Source organism: Dasypus novemcinctus, chromosome 12, assembly GCF_030445035.2.
Source record: "Dasypus novemcinctus isolate mDasNov1 chromosome 12, mDasNov1.1.hap2, whole genome shotgun sequence".
NCBI classification, from domain to species: domain Eukaryota; kingdom Metazoa; phylum Chordata; class Mammalia; order Cingulata; family Dasypodidae; genus Dasypus; species Dasypus novemcinctus.
In genome coordinates, this window is record NC_080684.1 from 65,971,017 (window position 1) to 65,998,931 (window position 27,915).

General features: G+C 34.8%; 1 protein-coding gene across 4 annotated transcripts in view; it reads left to right on the top strand.

Annotated features, from left to right (window-relative positions):
- TMTC2 (transmembrane O-mannosyltransferase targeting cadherins 2) overlaps positions 1-27,915 on the top strand; it is a 456,130-nt gene that overhangs the window by 282,075 nt on the left and 146,140 nt on the right. For all 4 annotated transcript variants that reach the window (XM_004463553.4, XM_071218982.1, XM_058308504.2 and 1 more), the window contains 3 exons: positions 1,622-1,707; positions 2,169-2,353; positions 9,420-9,498. In XM_004463553.4, the coding sequence (XP_004463610.2) occupies positions 1,622-1,707; positions 2,169-2,353; positions 9,420-9,498 (350 nt within the window). The remainder of the gene's footprint in view (positions 1-1,621; positions 1,708-2,168; positions 2,354-9,419; positions 9,499-27,915) is intronic.

Consider the following 27,915-nt stretch of genomic DNA (forward strand, 5'->3'; position numbering starts at 1 on the left):
AGTGATGGAAGATATTGGACAATGAAGGACTCCTTGAGGAATTTTACTTCCTCAGGAGGGTAGAAAGAAAAGGATTAAATGTGTGGGTGGTGTTTCTCCTCTGCTACCATTAGCCTAGCCTTATATCCAAGGAGAAGCACTTCTTTCTCCGAATGTCAAAGGAAAGCAATAAAGACAAGATTGTAGATAAGTTTCAGAGTTGAGATAATATATATGAACTTGGTTAACTAGAGAGCATTGTATCAATAACATTATTGATGTAAGGAAAATCGTACTTTTGAAAATATATGTATTCTTTCTATCAGTTTTGCCCGCTTTTTAAGACAATTGACCATTTTCAGAAACACTTGCATACTGCAGGAAAATTTGTTCTTGTTCCTAGCAATGGAAAAGTACACTTACAAGTACGATGTATCAGTTTCATGACCAAATTAATAGTTGCTAACAATTTCTTATGGAAATATACATTTATGTGTATGTGAAAGTATTCTTAATGTGTTTTGGACATCTCTCCTCTATTCAAATGACTTTTCAACAAAGACCAGAATTAATGGCGTTGTTAATAATATATGCTGATGACTGAAATGAGCATATTTCCATTTCAAAATGGTTTACTTTAGATATTTTCTCAGTGGTGGCCATTAAATAATAAGGTGAGTATTTTAAACTTTTCAACAAAATGGTAATTTTTTAGCCTTCTTTTCCTTCAAACTTCCATTGTATCAGCCTTTCAAAGGCCTCAGCAGCTGGCAAGTTGAATATGCAATTTGTGGTGAATAACAGGAGTGCTCAGTCCCAACTCATCTGCCAAAATGTCTGTAAGATACTTGCTGATCATGAGAGCACTGGGATGGGGGAAAAGCATGAGAATTATTTGAACTTAGTGGCATTCCGTGACACTGTATTTTGATAGACATGGTTATAATTGCTTCTCATTTAGGTCATGAGAGTTTGGTCAGGGAATGGCTGGATTACAGAGCTGCTGCATAGTGTTAGTGAAAGATGTGTCTCAGAAAAATGAACTGAAATTTGCCCAGCGTTCTGAAATTCAAGCTTATTTACCAAATCCAAATAATAAGAAAATAGTCATGTACATAGCCTTCAGTCTTTTTCTTTGTTCCTTTTCGATGTGTGATGAAATCCTAACTCTCTTTTTCCAATTGACCCAGACTACTTTTGCCCTTCAGGCAGTCATGGACCAATATTTCCTAGGCAACATGGCTAGTCAGAGAGGCATCTCATGTTTCCATATATATCACTGCCTTAGACAAGTTTCCTTTCTGAAGTGATGAGAAAATGTGCATGCTCCAAGAAGAAATCCAGGTGGTTTGTAATTCTAGTGGGAGAGAAACGACAGCTGAAAAGGGGAAAGTTCAGTGATGGTAAAAGCCTTTAAACTCCGTAATGCTTTCTAATGCCACATAAATGCAGCTGATACCTACCTAGTATTTTCTCTCCGGAGGAACAATTTCCTTCTATTTCAAATTTGTTTTTATAGTACTAGGTCAGCATTTTTATGGGTCCATTTAACCATTTTTATTTTTGGAATATAAAATAAAATTTTGTGGTTTTATATATAGTAATACAGACCTGTCTCCAAATTTCTGTTTTCCTTATGCAGAGGGTTACTTCTACAGGAGAACAGCAGGTTTGCAGAAGCACTACATTATTATAAATTGGCGATTGGGAGCAGGCCTACACTGGCTTGTAAGTAATATTTGAATTATTTTAAAATACATCTTTCCATCCTTCTTTATCAGTGAAAATTATCTTAGTGACTTACAGCCTCACAGTAAAAAATGGGGCTTGCTACTCAAATTATGAGTCTTTAACAATTACATCTCTCTCAATTTCATCATATTTTGATGCCCATTTATTTAAAAATATTTAAGATAGAAACAATTTTTATCCAACTAGATTTTACACTCAGAAATATCTTGAGCTCCTTGAGTACAAAAATGATTTTATGTCATTTTCAGTGTTACCTGGAGTTACCACTACATTATTGATCCCATAATTATTGATTCTTTAAGTATTTATTTCTTGGTTTTCATTTGAAATAAAAAAAAAAAAAGTCAAATAAGAAATAACTAAACCAAAGTGAAATTAACTTTATTTTAGTCTCAGTGTACATCATCATTTCACACTTATTTCACTTTTTCCTTCAGCTGCATATTTAAACACCGGAATTATTTTGATGAACCAAGGAAAAACAGAAGAAGCCCGACGTACATTCCTAAAGTGTTCTGAGATCCCTGATGAAAACCTGAAGGACCCTCATGCACACAAGAGCTCTGTTACCAGCTGTCTGTATAACCTGGGAAAACTCTATCATGAGCAGGGACATTATGAGGTAAGCCAAAACTTATCTGTCCTTTTCCTTCCCCTGTGTTTTGATCCAGTCTCAATAGTTTTTGTTTGTTTGTTTTTAACTTTTTATTTTGAAATACATTCTAACTACCAGCACAGTTATAAAAAATAATATAATTCCCATACAGAGAACAGCATATCCCTCTCCCCCTACATACCCAGATCTACCAATTTTAACTTTTGCCACATATGCTGTATCATTTGTTCTCCATCTATCTGTCTGTCTTATCTATTTATCAGTCCATTTTATGAACACTTGAGTGTAGGTTTTGTGCATCTTGCCTCTTGAACAGTTAATAATGCCATGTATATTTCCTAGAAATGAAGATATTCACTTATTAATGTTTTTTAACCCACAATCTCGTTGCAAAGACAATACTGTACTTTGAGAAGTTAGTATGTGTGTTCATTAAAGGGGTTTTCTGCTCAGATTAGTTTGGGAAAAACTTCTGTGAAAGACACTTTAACAGGTTTTTTTTACTGTGGAGTTTCTCAGAGCAATTTATTATGTAATATGTACTACAACTCTTCAAGAAAGGGATATAATGTGCATTATTTCAAGCTTACTTGCTCACCATCTGTTTGATTTTATGCTCTAAGCTACAATTTCTAGGATTGTTAGTCTATATCCAATGTTTAATATCTTAAAAAATACACATTGTTAGTACTCTGAGGATTAAAGAAGTAAATTGATATAAATCCTATTTTCTGTATTTAAAAAACTATAATGAAAAATTAATTTCATCTCTTTTACCCTTTTAAGTTACCCTTAATAATTACTAATAATCTTCATTTCCATACTCTTCTCCTAATCTCTCGCCCTTGTTTTTTCCTTTCAGGCTGTAGCACTCCCTTTAGTATCTCTTATAAATCTGATACTTTGGTACCTAACTCTCTCAGTTTTTGTTTGTCTGTGATGACATTAAACTCACCCTCATTTTTTAAGAACAGTTTTGACAGATATAGAATTCTTGGCTGGCAGTTTTTCTCTTTCTGTACCTTAAATACATCGTATCACTTTCTTCTCACCTCCATGATTTCTGATGAGAGTTTGGCACTTAGTCTTATTGAGGTACCCTTGTATGTGATGCATTGCTTGCTACATTCAGAATCCTCTGTATCTTTAGTATTTGTTGTCCTGAATAGTAGGTGTCTCAGTGTAGTTTTTATGAAGACTTGTATTGTTTGGGGTGTGTTGTCCTTATTGGATATTGATATTTATGTCTTTCATAAGGGTTGGGAAATTTTTGGTCATTATTTCCTCAAATATTCTTTCTGCCCCTTTTGCATTGTCTTCCCCTTCTGGGACACTAATAAAGTGAATGCTTATGCATTTCATGCTGTCATTCAATTCCCTGAAACCCTTCCATGCTTTTCTCTTTATGTTTTCCTGTCTTTTCAAGTTCAGATGTTCTGTCCTTGTATCACTAATTCTGCCTTCTATTAATTCATATCTGCTGTTTTGTGCCTCTTATATATATTTTTATATATATTTTTTAAAGATTTATTTTATTTCTTTCTCCCCAACCCTCATTGTTTGCATTTGCTGTGACCATTTGTCTTCCTTGTTTCTTCAGGAGGCACCAGGAACCAAACCCAGGACATCTGATGTGGGACGGAGGCACCTAATTGTTTGAACCATCTCCGTTCCTGCTTTCTAGTGTCTCTCATTGTTGTTTTCTTTTTATGTTTCTTGTTGCATCATCTTGTTGCATCCACTTGCCACAGCTGCCTGTTGTGTCAGCTCACTGTCTTGCTCATCCTCTTTAGGAAGCACTAGGAACCTCCACTCCCTGCTTTTTCATCTCTCATTATGTTTTTCTTCTTGTATCTCTTTTTGCATCAGCTTCCTGCACCTGCCTGTCACACCAGCTTGCTGTTTTTTTTAGGAGGCACCAGAAACTGAACCAGGGATCTCCTGTGTGATAGGGAGAAGCTCAGTTGCTTGAGCCACATCTGCTTCCCTCTAACATATATATATTTTAATAAATTTTTATTTATTTTTAAAAGATGCACAGATCACACAAAATGTTACATTAAAAAATACAGATTTCCATATGCCCCACTCCCCCCCACCCCCCACCCCCACTTTTCCCACATCAACAACTTCTTTCATCATTGTGGTACATTCATTGCATTTGATGATTACATTTTGGAGTACTGGTACATAACATGGATTATAGTTTACATTGTAGTTTATATTCTCCACCAGGCCTTTCACTTTGTTTTGGCAGGATCTATAATGTCCAGCATCTGTCCCTGCAATATCATTCAGCACAACTCCAAGTCCTGAAAATAACCCCATATTATACCTCTTTCCTTCTCTCTGCCTTCAGCAACTCCAGTGGCCACTGTCTCCACATCAGTGATATAATTTCTTCCATTGCTAGTCACAATAATTCTATAGTAGAATACCATTAAGTCCACTCTAGTCCATATTTTATTCCCCAATCTTGAGGACCCTGGAATGGTGATGACCATTCCACCTCATAATTGAGAGGGGACTTTGGTCCCACATGGGTAGGGCTCTCCTGCTTGTGGTTGTAGACTCTCTCGGTTCCTTGGTGTGGTGGTTGTCCATTCTCACCTCCTCGTTAGCTGATTCGGATAAGTTCAGTGAACTGGAGAGTAGGGTTGCAACTCTGCTGAGGATCAGGGCTCAACTGGCACATGGACAGCCCAGAGATTCAAGTCTCCTTGGCATACAAACCCCAGCGCCAACCACAGGTTCAATAAAAGGGACAGAAGAGGCATGTGTAGAGAAGTCCTCTAATTTATATTTTAATCTCATCTATTATGTCTTTCATTCCCATAAGCTCTGTTACTTTTCAGGCTTTCGAATTGTTCTTTATGCTCATCCAGTGCCGCCTTAATATCCTTTATCTCTTTAGTCATATTTTCCTTCAACTCTCTGAATTGATTTAGGAGATTTGAGTGATTATCATTGATTAGTTGTCCTAAATCCTGTGTCTTGTCAGGATTTTTCATTCCTTTGCCTGGGCCATCTCTTCCTGATTTTTAGTATGACTTGTAAATTTTGCTGATGTCTAGGCATCTGAATATGTCGGTGAATTTACTCTGGCAGTCAATTTCTCTCTCTTGCCTAGTGGTTTTGTTTCACGGCTCTTCTCTGATTTTTGGTTCAACTTATTCTAAGTCTTTAACATTGCCCAGCTTGTCAAAATTAAGTCTGGGCCTCACTAATTGGGTGCAACCAAATTAAGAGGACTGGGACAAACTAAAAGCGGTTTTTCTCTTTATAGTTTCCCTGCAGGCCATCAGATGGTACTTGTCAGTGACTCTTTCCACAGAGGTGTCTCTTTCAACCTCCACTTGTCAGTGTTTCTAGTCTGGCCAGAGCTGCGATTCAAAGCAGGCTCTGCTGGCTAAGCTCACTGAAGAGAAATCACTCTCTGCCCTCCACTGCACTCTCCCTTTTACCAGGAAGGAAGATGTTGTTCCCCTCTCAGTTGGCTGAAGTGACCCATGAATTGTATCCAGACTGTTAGCCTTGAGGGTGGGGGTGGGTGCCTTTCCTGGCCATGGGATTAGCAGCTCACAATTTTCTGCTCAGCTCTTAATCATACTGTCCCTTGCCCTCCTGGAGGGTGTGCAGCCTCTTCTGGTAAGCAAATCTCTTGCTTTTTGCCCTTCTTTCATTGTTTTTGTGAGAGTTGAGCCATGCCTACCTTTTCTGATGTCATCTTCCCAGAAGCCTGATTTCATATCTTTTTTAGGAGGCAAGGAAAGTGATAGAGAGAGTGTGCTGTGCAGAAAATTAGGAGACATCTCTGCTTTTCTCATATGAAGCATGCCTGTCTGCATTCATTCCTCACATTCGGTATCATTCCTCCATTTCTCTCTCACTCTCAAACACACCACACTTCACTTACTCCTACAAAAGTTTGGAAGACTGCAATATAAGGATGAAGATATCACTTGAAAATAATTGCATTTAATAATTTCAGTTGATTCCCAGTACCTAGAAAATGTATTTGTTGATTTTTTTTTGTTTTAATTTAGGTCCCACCTGCTTACTGAATTAAAGCAACTACGACATAAATGACCTGTAGGTGAACCCTGAATATTTGTTGAATTTTCTATGTTAACTAGAAAATTAATATTAAAGTAGAAGAGCACTGTGTGTGATGCCTAATTTCATTAATCACACAGGAGAGACGGGATAACCTGACTGAGAGTATTATTCCACTAGGACTTTGCCAAAAAAATCGCTAAAAAAAATCATCAAAAATTACTTCTGGCAAAACACAGTTGGTGGAACTTTGCCAGGGTTTGTGCAATTAATTTTGACCTTTCAGGGAGAGTCATTTCTGAAGAACAAACATACCTTCTTTGATTGAATACTCATGCAATATGTTGCAGCATGATAGGAGAGTAAGGTTTTATAACAATAAAATGATCATGATAAAATAGCCTACTACTTGGCCCCAAAATTCTTACCTCCATTACATCTGAATTTTGGTGCCAAAATTATAGAAAGTGGTTGGATTCATTGTTTTCCACTCTGGACAGCTTCCCTTCGGCTTCAAGATAGATGATTCAAAGAAGGATAATAGGGAATTTCTAATTTATGAAGCTACCTTGTATGCTTTCTTGGGGCAAAGAAGAAAAGGCAGACTTTAATAGCCTAGGCCCTAATTAAGCTGATAACAAACATAACAATGTAGTGAGAGACCCCAGTAAGACTGCAGAATGAGAAGCTTCAGGGCTCTGTCGCCCACATAGAAGCTTTGAATAACTAGCAAGAATGGCAACAACATCTTTTTCAAATCTCCAGAAAATAGCTGAAGAATTTCAGTAAAAGGGCAAGGACCGAATCAAGAAAAAGACCACTTAGAAGTAATAGGGTCTTGTGGTATCCTGGCTGGAACCTCCCCTGTCCAGTTAACAACTCAGTGCAGACCTGGCTTGCACCCTGTGTGGATGCCTGGTTCCAGTTCCAGAGGGAGCATTTTAACCCATGCATACACGCTTGGAATACGTGTGTCTGCCTCAGTCTGCCTGGTATCAGACTGAGGGACTCTACCAGGACATCCGTCCTAGAACTTGCCCTGCATGTAGAAGGCCATTCACAGAGCTCATGTCCAGAATGCTGTGGGAGAACCATCAAGGTGTGCTTGACAGGGCAAGGGATTGTTGGCTGTAGGCCATACAGTTTAGTGCCAGACGGTGGGGAGAGGAACATTCATGTTCGTATAAACCAAGGAATTCTTAGGCCACATGCACGTGCCCAAAACAAGACAATTGTGCAGAAAGGATCAGGGAGCCCCTACTCTTTGGCCTGGAGCTGTCCTTTTATAAACTCATTACAGAGGAGAAACCCTGAAGGAGAGCTCTTGTGCTGGTCCGTGTACAAAGACTGGCATACTTTTTGTCTCCCTCCTTTGTTTTTTTTGTTTTTTGTTTTTTTTTGCCTCTTTGCATTCAAGGAAAGTGCTCATGTGACACTAGCTGAATACAAGTATAGGGAACAAATGCCTTAGACTCAAAATTCTGGCAATAATACATTAAAGTATTAAACTGTCCAGGTTTCAACAAAAGATTACAAAACATAGAAAGAAACAGGAAGTGATGGCCCAGGCAAAGAATACTAAAGAATTAGAAACCATCAGTAAGTAGGACCAGATCTTGGACATACCAGATAAGGACTTTACAAAAAAATGGCCTTAGATATGCTCAAAGAGCTAAAGGAAAACATGGACAAAGAACTAAAAGAAACCAGGAAAACAATAAATGAATACAAAGAGAATATCAGTATAGAAATGGAAATTATGAAAAGAACCAACAGTGCTGATGACAACCATAGTAACAGAAAGTTAAAATGCCCTAGAGAGGTTCAACAGCAGATTGGAGCTGGCAGAAGAAAGAATCAGTGAATTGAAGAAAGGAAAATAGAAATCAGACCAACTGAGGAGCAGAAAGAAGGGAGAATAAAGAAAAGTGAACTAATCCTGAGGAGCTTGTGGACATCATCCAGGTTACTATTATATATATTGTAGGAGTCCCAGGAGGAGTAGAAAGAGAAGAAGGAGCAGAGAGAATATTCAAAGAAATAATGACTGACAGCTTCCCAAATTTAACAAAAAATGTGAATGTACACATCCAAGGTATCAAAAAACTTCAAGCAGATTCAACTCAAGTAGACATGCCACAGCATATTGTAATCAAAATGTCAAATGCCAAAGGTAGATAAAATTCTGAAATGTGGATGGTGGTGAAGGTGCTGCAACATTGTGAGTGTGATTAATCCAACTGGGTAGTATGCTTGGGATGGATGGGATGGGAAGATTTATGCTGTGTATGTTTCCACATATGTACCCACAAAAAAAAAAAAAAAAAAACCTAAGGAGATAATGACAATTAAGTGCAATGTGTGATCCAGCATGAGATCTAAGAATGGAGGAGAAAAGGATCAAGAGGACGTTATTGGGATACAAGAAAAAAATTGGAATACAGAATTTAAGCTTTATATATCAATGTTAATGTACTTGAACTTGATAACTTCACTTAAGCAAGTGAGTAAGCAAATACTGTTCAGCCTGCTCTCAAATACTCAGAATAGAGATGGATAAATAGATGGACATTAAGATAGATGATGGATTGATAGCATTGAATGATATGGCAAATGTGGGAAAATATTAAAATCTGTGGCTCTGTGTATCTGAAGGGTGGTGTATGTTGGATTTCTCTGCAAGGGTTTTTTGTTATTTTTGCAACTATCCTTTAAGTTTGAAAGTATTTAAAAATTAAAAGTTTAAAGAATAAATAAATGAAAGTGTACTGCTAACGTTAGACTCCTTGTTAAACTGTTATACGACATTCTTCACTGACTATGCTGAAGAATGAAATTCATGAAATTGAGGAAGTATAATATCAAAGGACAGCTCAATTATTTTCCTTTAGTGAACCATTTAGAAATAGCTCTGGAAGGTTACAACTTTGGAAGGATGGCATTATCTTATCTTCAGTGAATATCCCTGTATTTTAGTGATGATTTATCTCTTTTTTGTTGTTGTTTCTTAAATTAGGATGCCCTTAATGTGTACAAGGAAGCAATTCAGAAAATGCCAAGGCAGTTTGCTCCACAGAGCTTGTACAACATGATGGGTAAGTAAAAGTTAATATTTTAATTGATGTTTCAGGGACCTGTGAAGAAATTAAAACCCATGCTTATATTAAATTGAATTATAATAAATCATATCACTTCTCACAAAGAAACCTTATTCATGATTGTGGTCACATCCAAATTCTAGCAGACCACACTTGTTCTGAGAAGATCAAATAAATGAATTAACATACAAATTCACGACATTTTGGCCAAGGACCACTGGTGAATTCCAGACCATTGTAAGATGGGATACAAAATCTCATTTGTGTATCTAATATTAGCTAGATTCTGTTGATTGAAAAAGTAATATCTGTACATATGTGCAGTTTTTTCAAGGATGTTTAGAGATGAATAAACTACACATTCACTTTAATGCATGTCAAATCCATGATAACTTTTGATCATGTTGTTTTCTTAATCAGCAGATTCTCAAAAGTAAAAATGCCATGGAGTAGAGATTCATAATATTTAATGCTTACAAAAGATAAAAATAACTGAGTCAAACTGTATGCTTTTCATTGATCAGGACTTGGATCTTGGTAGGTTTTTTTCAAAGTAGTTTGTTAGAGTAAAACAACACTGTGAAAGATTGTAAATGTGCTACTATAATTATTCCTGTTTCTACTGTGAATAATTAGCTTAATTCTCTTATTAGTCAGGAAGTATTTTAAGCTACGGCATGGATTTTTCTAGGTGCAAGAGTTCATGAACCAGAATTCCTGATAAAATACCCACTTTCATCCATGATTGGTCCATTACTGTCTTGTATAAATTACCACATTTGTTTGATGAGGGGGGCAAAACTGAAATCCTATTTAGCATGTGACTATTCCGTAAAGTTTGCCCTGCTGATTGATTGACAGTGCTGTTTTGAGACAAGGGAGAGAAGAAAAAGAAGTGCTGCTTTTGTTTTCAAATCAATTGTTTCTTTTTCTCTAGAGAAAAGACAAATTGCAAACTAGGATTTTCCTTTTCATTAAACCTAGCTTAGGTTGTTTAATATTTCCATGCCTTCCCCATGCATATAAAATAAATGAGATTGGACTAAATGATCTCTCAGAATATTTTATGCTTCCATATTTCATGATTTGAAAATTTTGATAGTAGCAGTATGGCTTGTGTGCTCACATGAAAAATCCCAAATTCTGCCAAAGTAGAAAATAAATGCCTGGCAAGAACAATCTATCTCTTTTTTCTCAAAGGCAGAAAATGTAAAAAAATTTCGAAGATCGAATGAGTCACGGGTCAGTAAACAGAAAAAAATTCATTATTTGGAAGAGATTAATATATTCATTTCATGTCTCTGGAAAAACCTCCCCCCCCGCCCCCCCCCAGTTAATCTGTGCAACTGCAGAATGATTTTACACTCAAAGAAGACTTCTGAATATTTTTTAGTGGCTGTTTCTTTTTCTCTTTGATATACTTATTAAATATAAATAATATAAATGTAAATAATATAAATATATAAATATAAAAATAATATAAATAATATAAATATTAAATAATATAAGGTAAAATCTCTCTTCATTTAATATATTCTTACACTTGAACTTTTGTGAATTGAAACATTTACTTTTCCTAGCAAGTGTTTTAGCATCATCTTTCCATGCAAATAAGTACATAAAGTGAGCCTAGACCATGCAGATTTATAAGGTGAATTAACTTTTCTGTATTAATACTAATGGTTCTTTATGTAAAAGAAATACCAAAGGGGTGGCTTTGTTTACTTTGGTCTGAAGAGGCAGTCCTTTTAGTTTAGGAATTTACTCGTAACTGTAACACTTAAGATGGTCTTATTCTAAATTGTCAGTTGTCAAATAAGATGCTATCTTTAAGTTGAGAAAGGATTCAGATCCTTGGCAACAGATTTCATATGGTATCTTTATTGTTAATGGGAATTAACTATAGTTAATGATTTCAGAAAAATCATTCAATTATTTAAGAAAATAACTTAAATGGAAAATTCACCTGGCACCTTGGGATCTGTCTTCTCATATGGTTATGTGGATGCTGAACACACACAGGCAGCAAAAGATAAGTGCATTATCTTTTGTCTTATTTTCCATTATAGAAGGATGTGGTTGTTTTACCCAGACTCTACAAAGCATAATAACAATTGTGATGGGAGGATCTGAACATAATTTAACGTTCTAGATTTTTTTTCCCCCATAATTATGTTGGCTATCTTCTGTTTAATTTTACATAAACATTTATCAGCTGACCAGGTATTGCCATTTCAGTTATTCACAAAACTATATTTCCTTTGAGAGCCAGTTCACCCGCTAATCAAATAGACGAAATCCCTTGAGTGTTTGCTTTAACTCTTAATACATTTGATTAGCCTCCATTTGACAAGAAAAAAAATGGCCCATGAGATAAGCTGCCCCATCAGTTCATCAGTTTCATTAGTCTGTCAGCATGTGCTGATTATCCTATCAAGTTTATCAACAGCCTTGAATGTGTTTTCCAATTCGCACATTTAGATATTATTAGTGCCCTTTAGGGATTAGTGATGGATTATAATGTCTGGCTAGATTTCCTCTGTAAGTATTAATTTTTCTCATGTCTCTCATCCAATTACCCCTTCACAGCCACTACCCCCAAGCATTTTTGTGTATGTGTACTTTCTTTTCCCATTCTATAATTCCTTTCATTGAGTTTTAGGAGATATAAAGGGATATGTGAGAAAAAAAGTTTCAATTTTTTGTTATAATTAGTTTAATAATTCACTGTAGCTGCTTTTTAAAAAACACTCTAGTCCTTGTCATTTTCTTTTTTCTTGAACATTTTATGGAAAACTTTTCTCATTCCTGTGTATGATTCATATTAATTGACTTATCCTGAACACCAAATGAGCATATTTTTCCCATTTGCCTGTTAATAGAAAATGACAATTTTGACTCATTACTTCCTAACTTATATTTTTCCACATTTTATTCTAAGACTGTGAATTTAATTTTTTTTAGAGTAGTTCATAAATAAACTAAAAATGTTTTTAAAATGTATTTTGATTATCCTCTTTGGTTTCATAGGCTCAAGCTTAAAGAAATCACATAAAATAGGTGCTAAATATTATTTTCTAAGCCAAAACTAATCTTTTACCTAGCTTGTTGTTGTAATTCCTCAAGTGTGAGAATAAATGAAATATTTTAAAAAACATATGACAAAACAACTGTTAAAATTGCTTTTAGCCAGTTGTGTGAATTTGAATGAACAATTTTAAATCATTGGAACTCTGTTTCCCCTTAAGAGGGCCGGTTGGATTAAATGGAAAGTTAGTGTAGTGTTGCCACTAATATCCAAAAGCCTGTGTTCAAATTACGACTTTGCCACTTAACTAAGTGATCTTGGGCAAGTTACTTAATCCAAGCCTCAGTTAGCCCTTCTGTGAGATGTCTGTAGTATTATTAGTGCCCATCAGTACTCATTCTGAGTACTGATTCAGATAATGAAGGTAAGCCTATGGCCAAATGCCCAACTTGGTTAAGGGTCTCATAACATTAGCTTCAATGGTAACATCATTTCTAGGGGGCTGCAAACTACAAAAGTCAATGACTGTATTCTCTGTCAGTTCCTTTTCCATATGCCAATATGAATATGATTTCTTCACAGATATGATTTTGTCATAGTGATGACTTTGCCATCCCCAAAGTTCAACAAGGTTTCCGTTTGGTTCTGCCATGTCTGGAATTGTGTTTTCTCTCCAGGCCCATTTCTCCTTTTCTCTCAGCAACACAGTCAAAATCCTTCTTTTATTATTAATTTACCCACCAAACTTGAAACAGCATTCTTAGCTGATGCCCAGTTAACCAAATTTCATTAACAGAGCCCGTCCTCCTAACTAAAATGATCACATCACATTTAAGTTAAAGTTTCTTCTCCATTTTCTGACATGACATTTTTCCTCTAGATTGATTAGTCCAAATTATTCTTTATTCTGACACACATTAGTCTTTTACTGGAACTCAATTTCTGCTTTTATTCTCAAGTTATAGGTCTGTTTTAGAATTGTAGAATAAAGATCGATGATTTATCTCTTAAAATTCCTCCTAAAGTAATCTTTATTTGTTTTACAAGGTAGAAAATTAATACCCAAAGAGTTGAGTTGATCTTTTTAATATTACACTTGGTGGCAGAACCAGAAGTGTAGTTTCCTGAAATTCAATGCATTTTCTAATTAGAGTTTCTGTATTATTAAAACTTGCATATTCTTTACAATGTCAAAATAGTTTTTCTTTATGCATTCAGTAATCATCAAGACATAAACTACATAACACAAACTTCTTTAATCTAACTAGAAAAAATAAAACCCAAAATTGTCATTTTAGCATAGGTTCATTAAATATAAAGGATAATTTTTAAACATCCCCAGTATTTGGTTCTATCTCTATAATCATTTATTTCTCTTCATATCTCTACTTGCGTTGCTTTTGAATAACCTTAAGAGATTAAGAAAAGCTAAATTTGGCTGTAACTTCCAATTATTTTTTATCGGTCTGAGCCCTTTCAATCCTAAAGGTCATTTAAAAAAAAAATTTAATTTTGTTTTTAAAGAAGTTTTAGAGTACATAAATTATGCATAGAAAATATAGGGGCATTCCCATATACACCTCCCCCCCTCCAAAAGGCCATTTTAAGCCTAAATACTATTTATAATAAAATTACTTGGCTTTCTCAATGCAAAGTAATTGTTGGGTTTCCTTATGTAAGTGATTTAGGCCATTCCATGGTGGCCATAGATCTCGAGAGCAAAGGGGGACAATGTGTTGCATGGAGTCAGAGAGAACCTAGGGTTACTGTCTTTTCATTGCAGTCCATAATCACTGTGTTTGTAATAACCTCTGTGTGCAAAAGAAGTTTTTTTTAATGTCACAAGTGCCAGGTAGGATAAACAGCAGTGGTGGTGGTATGAAATGTAAGTTGTAGACATGGTTAACGCTCTAATAGAACTTTCTAGGAGATTTCACAGTTGGTCCAGAACTCATTAGTTCCTCTCATTACCAACTGAATGCCTAAATATAAAAAGAAAATGGTATTATTCTAAACTTGACAATATTTTGTCCATAATGTGTATATTGTACTATGTAGCCTGGACACACACAAAAAATCAAGCTTTTAAAATTCTATTATGATACTGGTACTACAATTTGCATATATACTCATATTTTCCTGTACTCTGAAAATTGTTTTTATGATGGGGAATATATTTTTACTTAGGAATAGATTGTAGTCTTCTTCCAGGAATTGTATGATAATGACCCTTTGCTTTTTATTGCCCTATTTGACTATAATTTGATCCTACAGTTTTGGTTCTTTTTTGATAATTACTAGTTTTTTAAAAAAGTTATACATCCCTGTTATTTATAAAAATCTATCTCAGTATTGGAAAAAATATTTTTACCTGTCAGCCTGTAGCTAAAGTCTTTCACTTACATTGGTTTGCACTTGAAAAGATGGTTTCTCAGTTTATTGCATAAGAAGTGGAGGCATCATTTGATTTAATTTTCAGTTTTATGAAAAAAGCTCCTTAATTATGGGAGATTTCTCCAATTTATTGGGCAAGTAACAGAAAATGGGGAAAGAACCAAGGAATAGAAAGTATAATAAATTTAATAGAGCACAATTTTGGTATAAAAATCTTGTCCATATTTTAGAATTGTATTTTTGAGAAAGAAACTTGCAGAGTAAAAATATTAATTTTCATAAAAGTCTATCCATGATCTTTATTTATTTATTTATTTTTAAAGATTTTTTTTTTTAAATTTCTCTCCCCTTCTCTCCCCCCCACCCCCAGTTGTCTGCTCTCTGTGTCAATTTGCTGTGTGTTCTTCTGTGATCACTTCTATCCTTATCAGTGGCACCGGGAATCTGTGTTTCTTTTTTGTTGTTGTTTCATCATCTTGTGTCTGCTCTCCGTGTGTGCAGCTCCATTCTTGGGCAGGTTGCACTTTCTTTCGTGCTGGGCAGCTCTCCTTATGGGGCACACTCCTTGTGCATGGGGCTCTCCAACGCGGGGAACACCCCTGCGTGGCACGGCACTCCTTGCGCATGGGCCAGCTCTACACGGACCCGTGGACCTCCCATGTTGTAGGCAGAAGCCCTTTCCATTGGACCAAGTCTGCTTACCTATCCATGATCTTTAGAATCTCTAGTATCATTTAGATAAGAACTGAGAAATGAGATGCCAAATACACCTTTTGAAAACAGAATGCAATAATTCTCACTTGTGAATTTATCCTAACTATACTAGAAGATGTACAATATGCCACTATGAGCTGTATTAAGTTGGTGGAATGGTTTGAAGAAACGCCTTTTTCTTCCTTAGCCTTCTGTAGAGCTTATAGTTTAGCCGAATCATTTATTTTTGTAGGATTATTCTGTTTCATGTGAATATGTATGTGTGTGTGATCACACATGTTTATACCTCATCTTGTTCCAGAATGAATTTAAAGCAGGGATAGCCAAATAAATTTTGACATGATGTTTTATGCGCTTAGTGTTTTCTTTTATGACTGCTTGCTCTTTAGTGGATTGTTCGAGGCATTTAGCATGTTGACTGTGAAAGGGAGATGTAGGAAAATTTCTAACTATGTGAGATTTGAAGTTCAAATCTTCAAGTGTGAAAGCATTAACACTCCAGTAGTGTTAAGCTTTTTATACCACCTGCTTCCCCGATTTTGCATTGGTGATTTTCCTGTGATTGCTTCATTGGCACTCTTGAAAATCAGTGTGTCGGCCCTTCAAATATGAATATGGCCATATAACTGGATTAGAACCTATATGCCACTGAAAAGAATATTAGCTTCTTATTTTTAAGATGAGTATATTCATTTAGCTTTTCATTTCTTCCTTTGTCAAAATGGATTAAGACCAGGAGATCAGTGCCAGGTGTTGTGTAGGGTTCAACAGTCCAGAAAAAGTGAAACATAAATTTAAGAGATTTTAGAATTTCACTTATTATAAGATGAGCAACCAGGAAGACAAGAAAATCATGAACTTTTGCCTATGTATCAAAAAGAATAAACCTATAAAATTTATTAACAAACTTTAAAATTTTCTCCTAAAAGTTTATTTCTAATTATAAAACTGCAGTGGTTTATTACTATTTTTTTCTTTTAACCATTTAACCTTGATATAAATGTCATATTATGTACTCCGGTTACAGACATTAATTTGGTAGGCATTACTCTCTATACTACAAAGGCCAACAGTCAGCTTAACTGTACTAAAAAGGTAATATATTTTGTTTAACGTTTCAATTAAACCCAGGGTCAGAAGATATACGGTCCCAATGGGAATTTGAGTACATTAATGCCAATAGTAGGGCCGCCTATGGATCATGCTTAGGTCTAGAGATCACTTGCTTTCCTGGAAATATGATATGAGACAGTTGATTGTATTTCATTGCTTTTAAAAGTACAAAACGCAGCTGTTACATTAATTCATACTTCTGCCAAGTTAGAGGTAAAGGCAAAACTGAAGCTTAAAAATGGAATTTTTAAATTAATTATTGAGAAATGAATATGCCCAAATTAACACCTAATAATATCCTTCTTCCTTTATCATTTCCAAATCATTTTATTGTTTTCTGTGTGAAGAATCTAACTATATTGTAAGGCTTCAATAGAAATGAATGTGGGAAAAAAAAGATATTTTTTAATCATTTGTTCGGCAAAAGCCACGGAATGAATGTTTTACTCGATAGTAAATACTTAACTTTAGCTTCAGTTGTGCTTTGAAAATTGAGGGGATGCTATATTATGTTATTATATGCTAAGGGAAATTCCTTGACAGGATTTCAAAATTTGGCATTCTTTAAAGATGGCCAACTTTGGTGACATTTATATGGAATAGATATAGTTATATGGAAGAAGAAAATCTTGTGTGAAGGATGCAATTCTGAGAATCAATGTCAATAAAACAAGAAGTTACTATTGCACACATTTAGAATAGTCAAGTAATATAATATGGTTAAAATGAAGCACATTACCACTAGTATATACTTTTCTGTGTGTGTATTTATATCTGTCCTAATAGGTAAGGTAAGGTTGTTTTCTATTCCACAAAGAAGTTATTTAGTTTTAATTTTATGTATACATAGAAGCTATTGTCATATTCAAGAATGAAAATAGAGCACAAGTTTTGTTCCAGAAGGAAAGTCATTTTTTCCCCAACATTGTTAATTATCAGTATGAGACTTTCTGGATTGTTAGAATTTCATTCTCAAGTATTCATTAAAAATAGGAGGCCAGGTCATTTGAAATGTGTTAGGGATAAGCACACTATAAAGGTGGTTTATAGCCCTGAATTTTACGATATTTGGTACTTAAATTTGGAGTACACTGGTTATTGAGGAACAAAATTTTGGGTTGAGGATAGGGATGGTCGAGACTGTTATGAAATGGAAGAATCAGCATATTTAAATACTGTAAACATAAAAGAACACTTTCTTCTGCTTGCTGTTTTTGTAAAAGCTCTTTGGGAAGATTTTATACAAAAGTGATTTTTTAAAAAATAAATTGAAAACATGATTATCAAGTTTATTTGAAAGAGTAAGGAAAGATGCTAGAAGCCTTTTTGTTTGCTTGTTTTGGAGGTACTGGGGATTGAACCCAGAAATTTGTACATGGGAAGTGGGTACTCAACCACTGACCTACATTTGCTCCCCAAAACCAATTTTCAAAAATGTAATTTACAAAATGTAATTTACATACCTAATGTAAGTGTCCTAAGGCAGTTATATCAAACTCCAAAACTGTTTTGTCACTGTGTTTAGAAAATATACAAGAATCTTTATCAAACCTGAAAATATAAACTTGTGAGCACTAAAAAAAAAAAAAAAAAAGAGGGATTTAAAAATTTCTGGTTTGTCTTAGTAATTAACATTAATATAGAAAAGTTTAGTATAATATAAATTATTCATTTCATATTATAAAGACATATTGCCTGGTCCGGTAATGCACATGAAATATATTCCTAAAAAGGTGTATATAAAATTGAAAATGCTTCTGTTACTCTTTTCTGATGCATATAGACTCCTTTTGCATTTTTCTGCAAATATTCAAGTCCTGAATACCATTGTTTTCATTGATTTCTGGCTACTATAATTTGTGATTTTTCCCCCCCTTTCTCTGGTATAAACCTGGGTTTTTTAACACAATTTAGTACAAAATGTTGCATGTTTCTTTCTAGTATTGCCTAATTATTTCAGTTATGTTAAACCATTTTATTTACTAACATTGTAATTATTTCTCTGACAATATTCCATTTTTTGGTGACAGTATCTTCTCCTCCCCCAACACAAACACACACACACATATTATATACATATGGTCTCATTCTTTCTGGAAAATTCTGAGAATTTAATAGTTTTGATTACACCATTTATTGATTGATTGATACCCAATTGCAAGTGGAGAAAGTAGACAGAGACTCCTTCTGGCTTTTTTCCAAGTTGAATTTTAATGACCTTATACTACAAATTAGGAAACTTATACTACAAAATGACCTTATACTACAAATTAGGAACCTTTTAACTTTCACTAAAGTTTAACCAATTCCTTGATAATCAGTGTTTTAATTAATGAAGAATGTATTCAGTTTTTCCTTCTGTATTTCCTTTTTCTGTTTGAAACTACCCTCGCAAGCTTCAAGGTTTCCCCCTAAGTCTGGTTGAAGAGTTAAATATTGAAGCTTTTCATAACCCTCCTCAATTTTACAACTTAGGTTATATTCCATCTTAGCTTCTAATTCCCATATACTAGTGGAAGAAACTATAATTTTAAAACACTGTGGTCACATGGTAATCTCACTCCCTTAGGTAATTATTTGACTTTTATTTTTCTTTGTCTTTTCCTGCTCTCTCCAGTAATAATTGAGGATTTCCAATCAAAACCACTGGATTTGGGCCAACTGGACCGTGTATTTTCTTGATTTTGCTTTTTATATGATTTGTTTTGTTTTAAAGGGTAAGATAAAGCTGAGGAAAAGATAAGGATGGAAATACCAATGACATGAAAATTTACTAGCTATTATAGCAAATTTGTAGAATTAAAAAAATTTAAACTAAAAATTTTCCTCCTGATATACTATTTTTAGGAGTGTGTTGGTATAGTGCTTCAGTGGGCCAATTTGGTATTCTCTATCCAAAACATTAAAATTGTTTTTGCTTTTAGTCCAAGAATTCCATTCTTACATATATTTTCCTAAGTTCATAATAAGAGATGTGTTAAAAATAATTAGAAAACAAGGCCATAATTTCTAAGTAAGTGTAGTACATATATTAAAAGTTAGGAGGGGAATCTGAATTTAAAAAATTTGGAAGGCAGCTATGCTCACCATTATACCACCAATGCTAAAAAGTTTGAATACCAGTATGTACTAAAATATTTATGATAGTGTTATTTAAAATAGCCAAATATTAGATATTTAAAATATTATCTAAAAGTAGCAAGTCTCTTACCTGTTAATGGCTATTTTTATTCAGTATGATAAATAAATTCTGGAAAAATATGCCAGAATTTTACCATGGTCTACTATAGATGATAAAGTCATTTAATTTAATAAAGATATGATTTTTCAGACTTATCATAATGATAATGTACAAGGTTTATAATTGGAAAACAAATACATAAATGAAAAATAAATAGTCAAGATGTTGGTCTAGATATAGTCAGCCTTAAATAGCTCAACTATCATATTCATGATTACACATTTCCTTTTTAATTTTTTTCTTTATTAGAGAAGTTGTGGGTTTACATAACAATCATGCATAAAATACAGGATTCTCATTTACCACTCCACCACAAATACCTTGTATTGCTGTAGGACATTTGTTACAAGTGATGTTAGCACATTTTTATCGTTATTCTATTAAAGTCCATGGTTTAACTTAGGGTTCACTGTTCTTGTAGTATAGTTTCACAGATTTTTAAAAAAATTTATTCTGTTGCCATATATACAAACTCACATTTCCCATTTTAATCATATTCAGATATATATTTCAATGCTGTTAGTTCATAATGTTGTGCTACCATCACCACTGTCCATTACTAAAGTATTTCCATCATTCCAAATAGAAACACTAAACAGTTCCTTTTTTTTTTGCAGTAATATATTTTTAAATTAATTTTTACTTTTAAAGAAGCTTTAGAATACATAAATGTTACACCAAAATATCAGGGATTCCCGTATGCCACACTCCCTGTCCTTCCCACACTTTGCCACATCAACAGCATCCCTCATTAGTGTGGTACATTTTTTACAATTGATGCATACATATTGAAGCATTGCTGCTAACTCTGGAGTACAATTTAGATTATAGTTTATACTCTGTCCTGCATACTCCCTTTTTAAATTATCTAGGATATTGTTATTGGTTTGTAAAAATGGCTATGTATAGTGGTAATTTACAAATGACTTATTCAGTCCTTCATTTTATAAATGATAAACATGAGGCCCTATCACATGATTTATTAGTTCAAAACCATAGAGCTATTTAATGGCAACATGAGAATTTGAAACCAAGCCATCTAGCTCCTATTTTGGTATATAATTTGATGCTACATCATAATTGTAAACTTTTTTTTTAAAGATTTATTATTTATTTATTTACTCCCCCCCGCCCCTTGCGACTTCCTTGCTGTTTTCTCTCTGTGTCTATTCACTGTGTGTTCTTCTGTGTCTGCTTGTCTCCCTTTGTTGCATCATCTTACTGCTCTAGCTTTCCATGGGCACGGGCTATCAGCTCTCTGTGGGCGTGGACCAGCTTGCCTTCACAAGGAGGCCCTGGGACACAAACCCAGGGCCTCCCATATGGTAGATGGGAACCCAATTGATTAAGCCACAGCCACTTCTCAATTGTAAACTTTTAATAAGTAAATGAAACAAATCAAATCAATTAATTGGTTAATTAAAATGTACTTATTTCACTTTAAAATAACATAGCAAAATTAAGGCCTAAGAATGAATTAACACCTAAAAAGGAAATAATCCTAACAAATTCAAAGATTTGTAAAATTGCATAGTAAATGAAAAATGACTAGTATATTAAAACAAATGGTAGGAAAGCCACTTAATATTTTAAATGGAAAAACTTGGAGATCCTAAAAATTAGGTGGATTAAGATAGAATGCCTACCCTTTAAGCAACGTATTCTGAAATTAACAGTATTGGCAATGAGATTCTTTCACTGTTTAAGCTGCAGGACTCCTGCTAGAAATCACAAGGGCCATTTATGAGTGCTTCCATTCTCCTGAGGCCAGCAAAAATGCTGTAACCTCTGTGAGGCCTGAAACTTTTATAATTCCTTGAATTATAAATAGCTATATGCAGTTTAGTACATCCCTCAATCACTTATGTATCACTGTCATATTTTGCCCATTGCCCCTTACTGTCTGTACTGTTGTTTGCTTAAACCTTTTCTGTATTCTAAACCATAAATCATGAACTCACATTTCTAAACACAGATTAAGTCAATTTACATAAGTATCACATTTTTGAAGTTTTTTATTTATTTCATGTACACTTAAAGTCAAACTTTGAGGAACACTCATAAAAATATATCTTTTTCACTGGATTATAAATATCATGAAAGAAGGAATGAATGATATCTTATTATCTTTTATGTTTACCATCACAAGATTTATCCATTTTGGTTAAATAACCTCAATTGATATGCAAAAGATATATCCAATAAATAAAGGGCATGTGACAGTTACTATAAGAGTGGAGTGAGGGTTGACTACTTTGGTAAGGGTAGTAAGAAAAGTTAACAAGAAAAAAAGGGTCTGTACTATCTTTTTTTTTTTTTTTAAAAGATTTATTTTATTTAATTCTCCTCCCCCCGTTTGTCTGTTTTCTGTGTCTATTTGCTGCGTCTTGTTTCTTTGTCCGCTTCTGTTGTCGTCAGTGGCACGGGAAGTGTGGGCGGCGCCATTCCTGGGCAGGCTGTACTTTCTTTCGCACTGGGTGACTCTCCTTATGGGCGCACTCCTTGCGTGTGGGGCTCCCCTACATGGGGGACACCCCTGCATGGCAGGGCACTCCTTGCACGCATCAGCACTGCGCATGGGCCAGCTCCACACGGGTCAAGGAGGCCCGGGGTTTGAACCTTGGACCTCCCATGTGGTAGGCGGACACCCTAACCACTGGGCCAAGTCCGTTTCCCGGTCTGTACTATCTTGAGCAAGGGCCAAGAAGACAAAGAGTTAAACTGGCAAATAAGCATAATATGTTTCACTACATGCCATGTCCTTTATCTGCAAGCAGTGGGCTTCCAATAATTTGAAACATAGGTGCATGAAGATCACTGAGATCTAGACTATTGCATCATCTATCCAACATTCTTTCCTTAAGGAGTTAGCCTTTGCCTGGGTTATTTAGACTTGGGGCTTTTTAGGGAGAAAGAATGACATTATTTGTTCTACATCTAAAACTGGTTTATATCTGCCTGAAGCCAGCCTAGAGATGTCCAAATCCCTTCTGTCTGTGAGTGAATCGGAAATAAATCTGGGTGATGAACCTGATCACTACATCATCACAAAGCAAATCTCATTCTTGTGAAAGTACCTCTATTATGTCATTTTTTTGCAGGATGAGAAGGAGAAATAGTCACCATTATTTCTTTTCCCTTGGGTACTATAAACATTTTTTTCTATTATTCTAAGTTAAGAAAAATTACAGTACCAGAATAGATGACTTAACCCACTCCCTCCACCCCATTCACAACTATCTTCATTTCCTTCCTTATTAAACTACTGAACTTTCTTTTCCTATAGCCATTTCCTTTATGGAATTTTTATGATTTTAATATTTTAATCAAGCTCGAAGGATTACATATATACCATTCTCTCCCCAAACTAAATTCACTGTTGGCACTTTTTATAATCATATTGTCTTCTCTTTGATTAATTTTGATAGTACTTGGGCAGAATTGTATAGTAGGAAGTCCCTGGAAGAACTCTAATATAAATTCTGAGTCTGGCTTTCACTTGTTTTTGATACTGAACAAATTGTTTAAGCTCAGTGAGCTGCAGTCATCTCATTTGTAAAATGAGACTCATATTAATTGTAGCATAGGGTTTTAATGTAAAAGCATAAGACATAATATGTTTAAAATGATAAAGGTGTTCAGTAAATAATAGTCTTTATATGGTAGGCAGCTTGATGGAATGGGAATAAAAAGTCACAGGCTTTAGAAAGTCATGTAGACCTTTTTAATAAGTAGGCTTATTAATTATTCTATGCAAATCACTTAACATTTCTGAACTTTTCTCATCCAAAAAATGGTTATGAGAAATGTAAAGTTCCTACTTTGACAATGCCAAGAATATATCAAGTGCTTGTCATTTTTACTATTGTTTGTTGTTTAAATCTCTCTTCATTTTGACTTTCTGAAACACTTAAATTCATCTATGATCATTTTCTTGTATTTTGATTTTATTACCACATTTATAGACTGTTTCTGGTAAGGTTAACATTGGAACTGAAGTGCATCATATATGCCACATATTTTCCTCTTAAGAATTGAAAAAATTTATGCAACAGAAGCAGTTTTAAAGGTCAACCATGGATTATTATTGCTCTTCCTTATTCCTTTAATTCAATAGGTAAGCCTGAGGCAAGTGATATGAACCTGCTAGATGTTGTGTCAAAAGGTAGAAAATAATTTGCCATACATGAGAAAGAGTATACTTTTCACCTGAGCTGGAAAGTTGGCAAGTTTGTGATTATTCTTTACCAGCTGGCTAAAGAAATGAGCTTGAAGTTGGGTAGTCCTGGGTTTGGATTGCAGCTCTACCATTTCTGTCTTTATGACTTTGTGTGCATCACTTAGATACTCTGCTTCTCAAGTTCTGCTTCTATAAAATCCAGGTAAAGATATTCTTTAATAGCAAATATAATATGTGTGTGTATGTATATATATCATTTGCTATTATGGGATATCTTTTATCTATAACACAGCAAGTGTTGGAAATGAAAATAATTTTCATCTTGCAAACTTAACCTGAACAACTAGCTGGTAGTGGTTGAAACATGTAATGTGTTAACACTTCTTGTGGGGCTAAGTGAGAAAACAGCTATATACTCTCAAGAGTGTAGGATGACAGGAGTGGGTGCACAAAAGCCAGACATTTGTTATCCATAACCCCCTAGCCTAATTCACAGTAAATACTCAGTGAAGATTGTTGTCATCATTGTTATTATTAAAATACAATGAATGTTTACATGAAGTTTTTCTGGGTTGAAATGAATAGTACTTAAGTAGACTAGTTATTTATAAGTTTACATGCATTTGTCAAGTTGTATTATTAAATTGTATTTCTTATCTATAATCATTTGATATTTCCCTGTCTATGAAGCTTGGGCAGAAGTACAGTTTCTGAAATACTTTTCAGGTATTAATGTATCTGAACTCAACAACCTGAGATAAGATTTGGATCTCCAATTAATTTGGATTAGGGGTTCTCACTTGTTCTTTTTATTGTTTGTTGTTGTTGTTTTTTTTGTACAGAAGACCTACTTATTTTTAAATTATTTGAATATTTTATAAATGAAAAATAGAATCTATATTAAATGCAATGTTTGTACAATTTCCAAACATTGACCTATGAGCACTTAAAGACCCAAAAGAGAATTTCAGGTTGATTTTACAATGAACCCTTAATGCAAGCACAGCATTGAGCTCTAACTCTAAGGATAGTTTGTGGGGTTTTTTGCTGACTTTAAAATCTATTTTTGTGATAAATATTTGGATACAGGTTAGCATTAATTACTTTAAAGTTTTCCATTTTTGAGTGATTGTGCATTTATGTTGTCATATAAATTATTCTATTATAGTTTTGATTTGAGGAGTTATTCACTTCATCCTAAGAAAAAGAGTATTTGCTTTATTTGGAAATGTTTGCTAAATAACCACGGCAAAACAAATCATCAGACAGTGTTTCAACTTTGGTAAAATTATTAAAAAATAAAATTATTACAGAAGTTTAAGGAAATTTTTTCAAAATCCATACCTAATCCTACTATTGGTCAACTAGTATGAACATTTTGTATATTCCATTCCAGTGTTCAGCCTTTAGGTAATATTATTTATTTCATTATTTCTTTCATCTCACCTTGAGCATGTTATTTAGTCTAACCAAATTCTTGAGTGCAAACATGTTTTGACCCTAGAAGTATTATACAGCTATCACTTTTATGCTAATATATATAACTTAAGTACCGTTCTTAGAACTAGGAACACATAGATGTTGTAAATGGATACGTACATTTTTGTGCATATTATATATTGTGACCAATAGTTTTTACTCACCAACCAAGTAAGAGGCATTTGAAAGTTCAGGAGACTCAAACCAATTAAATTTATCAAATATATTTGTCTTGGTAATGCTGTGCTAATACAGGAGGAATGTGATTAAAACAAAAGGAAGCTAGTTTTTCCTTTGACACAAAGATGCCTGACTACTATGGGTAATAACTTTAGGAAAAGCCTCTGGTTATGCCTCTAAATAGAAAAAGCTATCATGATTATGATTGGGTAAGCTATAAAGATCTGCCTGGAAAATAATGCAGGTTATGAGTTTATTGCCTGGTCTCAAAAAATGAATAGCATCTGCTTTTGCAATACTGTTTAAAACTATAATATTTAACTTAAATATACAAATCTTCTTAAAATTTAATTTATCCATCAGTTGGATATTTTTCCTTAACATAATATGGGTGGATGATAAGCTGGTAATTTATCTACTTTTGGCTCAATTTCCAATTATTATATCCTGCTTGTCTGCCAGTAAAATGCCATTTGGTAGCTAAAATTTGTCTAATTTGAAAGCCATGACTGATTACTGAAAGCCGCAGACTCGGTTTTTACCTGGTGTTGTGCAAGCCTGGCAATGGTCATAAATTCATTGGCTTTTCCAAATGAAACTGGTGAACTTAATTTAGTTATTAAAATATAAAATGTAAATAATTACTGGATAATCTAAAATCTGACATCAATATTTTATCTTTTTTTTTTTTTTTTTTTACTCTTTCTGTTCATCTTAACTTCTTAACAAGGTTCTAATATCTTGGAGGGCAGCTTACACGTCTTTATTTCTTTATTCTAGTGCCTGCATAATGCTCTCCATTTTGTAATTAATCTACAAATAATTGAATTGCTAAAGGAATGGATGTGAATTTAAATGAACAAATATTTTACAAAAGGAAGAATGAACCATGAAAGAAATAATGTACAACCAGAAAGATGGCAGCAGAGTAAGGAGCTCCCAGAGTCAGCTCATTCTACAGGGCAGTTAGTACTCATCTAGAGGTATCTAAAGCACCTGTTTGGGGGTTGCAGGAAACAAGAGGAGCATTCTACAACATCCTTGAAAGAATGGAAGGAGGAGACAGCCCATCTGCAAAGAAGATTCATAAGTAGAACACTCCACGCTGTGAAAGTTAGTCTGATCCTCCACTGGCAGCACAAGCTATGGAGGTATTCCGTAGCTGGATTGGAAGGTCCACTTCCAAAAAACAGGGGAGGAAGAGACAGTTGGGCACCAACTTGAGCTACTGATTAGTAAATTTGGTGGACTAAAGTATAATTCAGAGAACAGCTAAAGTTTGAACCTGTCCAATCAAAAAGAGGCCAGTAGCTGCCATTTTAATTCCACCCCTGGCATGAGGGGAAGTGGGGGTGATCTGCAAATCACAGTGCTGGTAGGGACCAACTACTTTCCATCCAGATCAGATTGCAGCTCTAGCCTAAGCCTAGTCCCACCTCCAGCAGAGAGGAAGCTGGGGGGACCTACCTCAAGTCTGGGAAACTATAGTCCACACCTTGGAGGCTGGTGATCATTCTACTCTGGTGGCATGAGCCACCTCAGGAGCTATTCTGTGGCTGGAGTTGGAAGCTCCATTTTCCAAAAACAGAGGATGAAGAGACGTTTGGCCACCAACTTGAGCTACTGATTAGTAAATTTGGCTGGCTAAAGTATAACTTTAAGAACAGCTAAAGTTTGAAACTGTCCAAGTTGGCAGGAGGATAGTAGCCACCATTTTGACTCTTCCCCTTGCATGAGGGAAAGCCAGGCTGATTTAAAATTATAGTAATGGTACGGACCAGCTTCTTTCCACCCAGATCATACTGTAGCCCTGGCTTATGCTTCAGCCCCACCTCTGGCAGGGAGGAAACTGGTGGGACCTGCACTAGCCTCTTTGGGTAACTCCAGGTACATTCAGCTGGCACAGACGGAATATTCGTAAGTGTACTAGGGAAACTGCAGTCATTTTGGACCTACATGGCATAGATTGCTGCCCATGCCTGCAAGTCCATCCCAAACCCAGGCAGGGGAGGAATGGATGTGAAGCTTCATCAGTCTCTCTGGGCAACTTGAGTCTAGGCCTGCATGACTTGGATTATTATACAT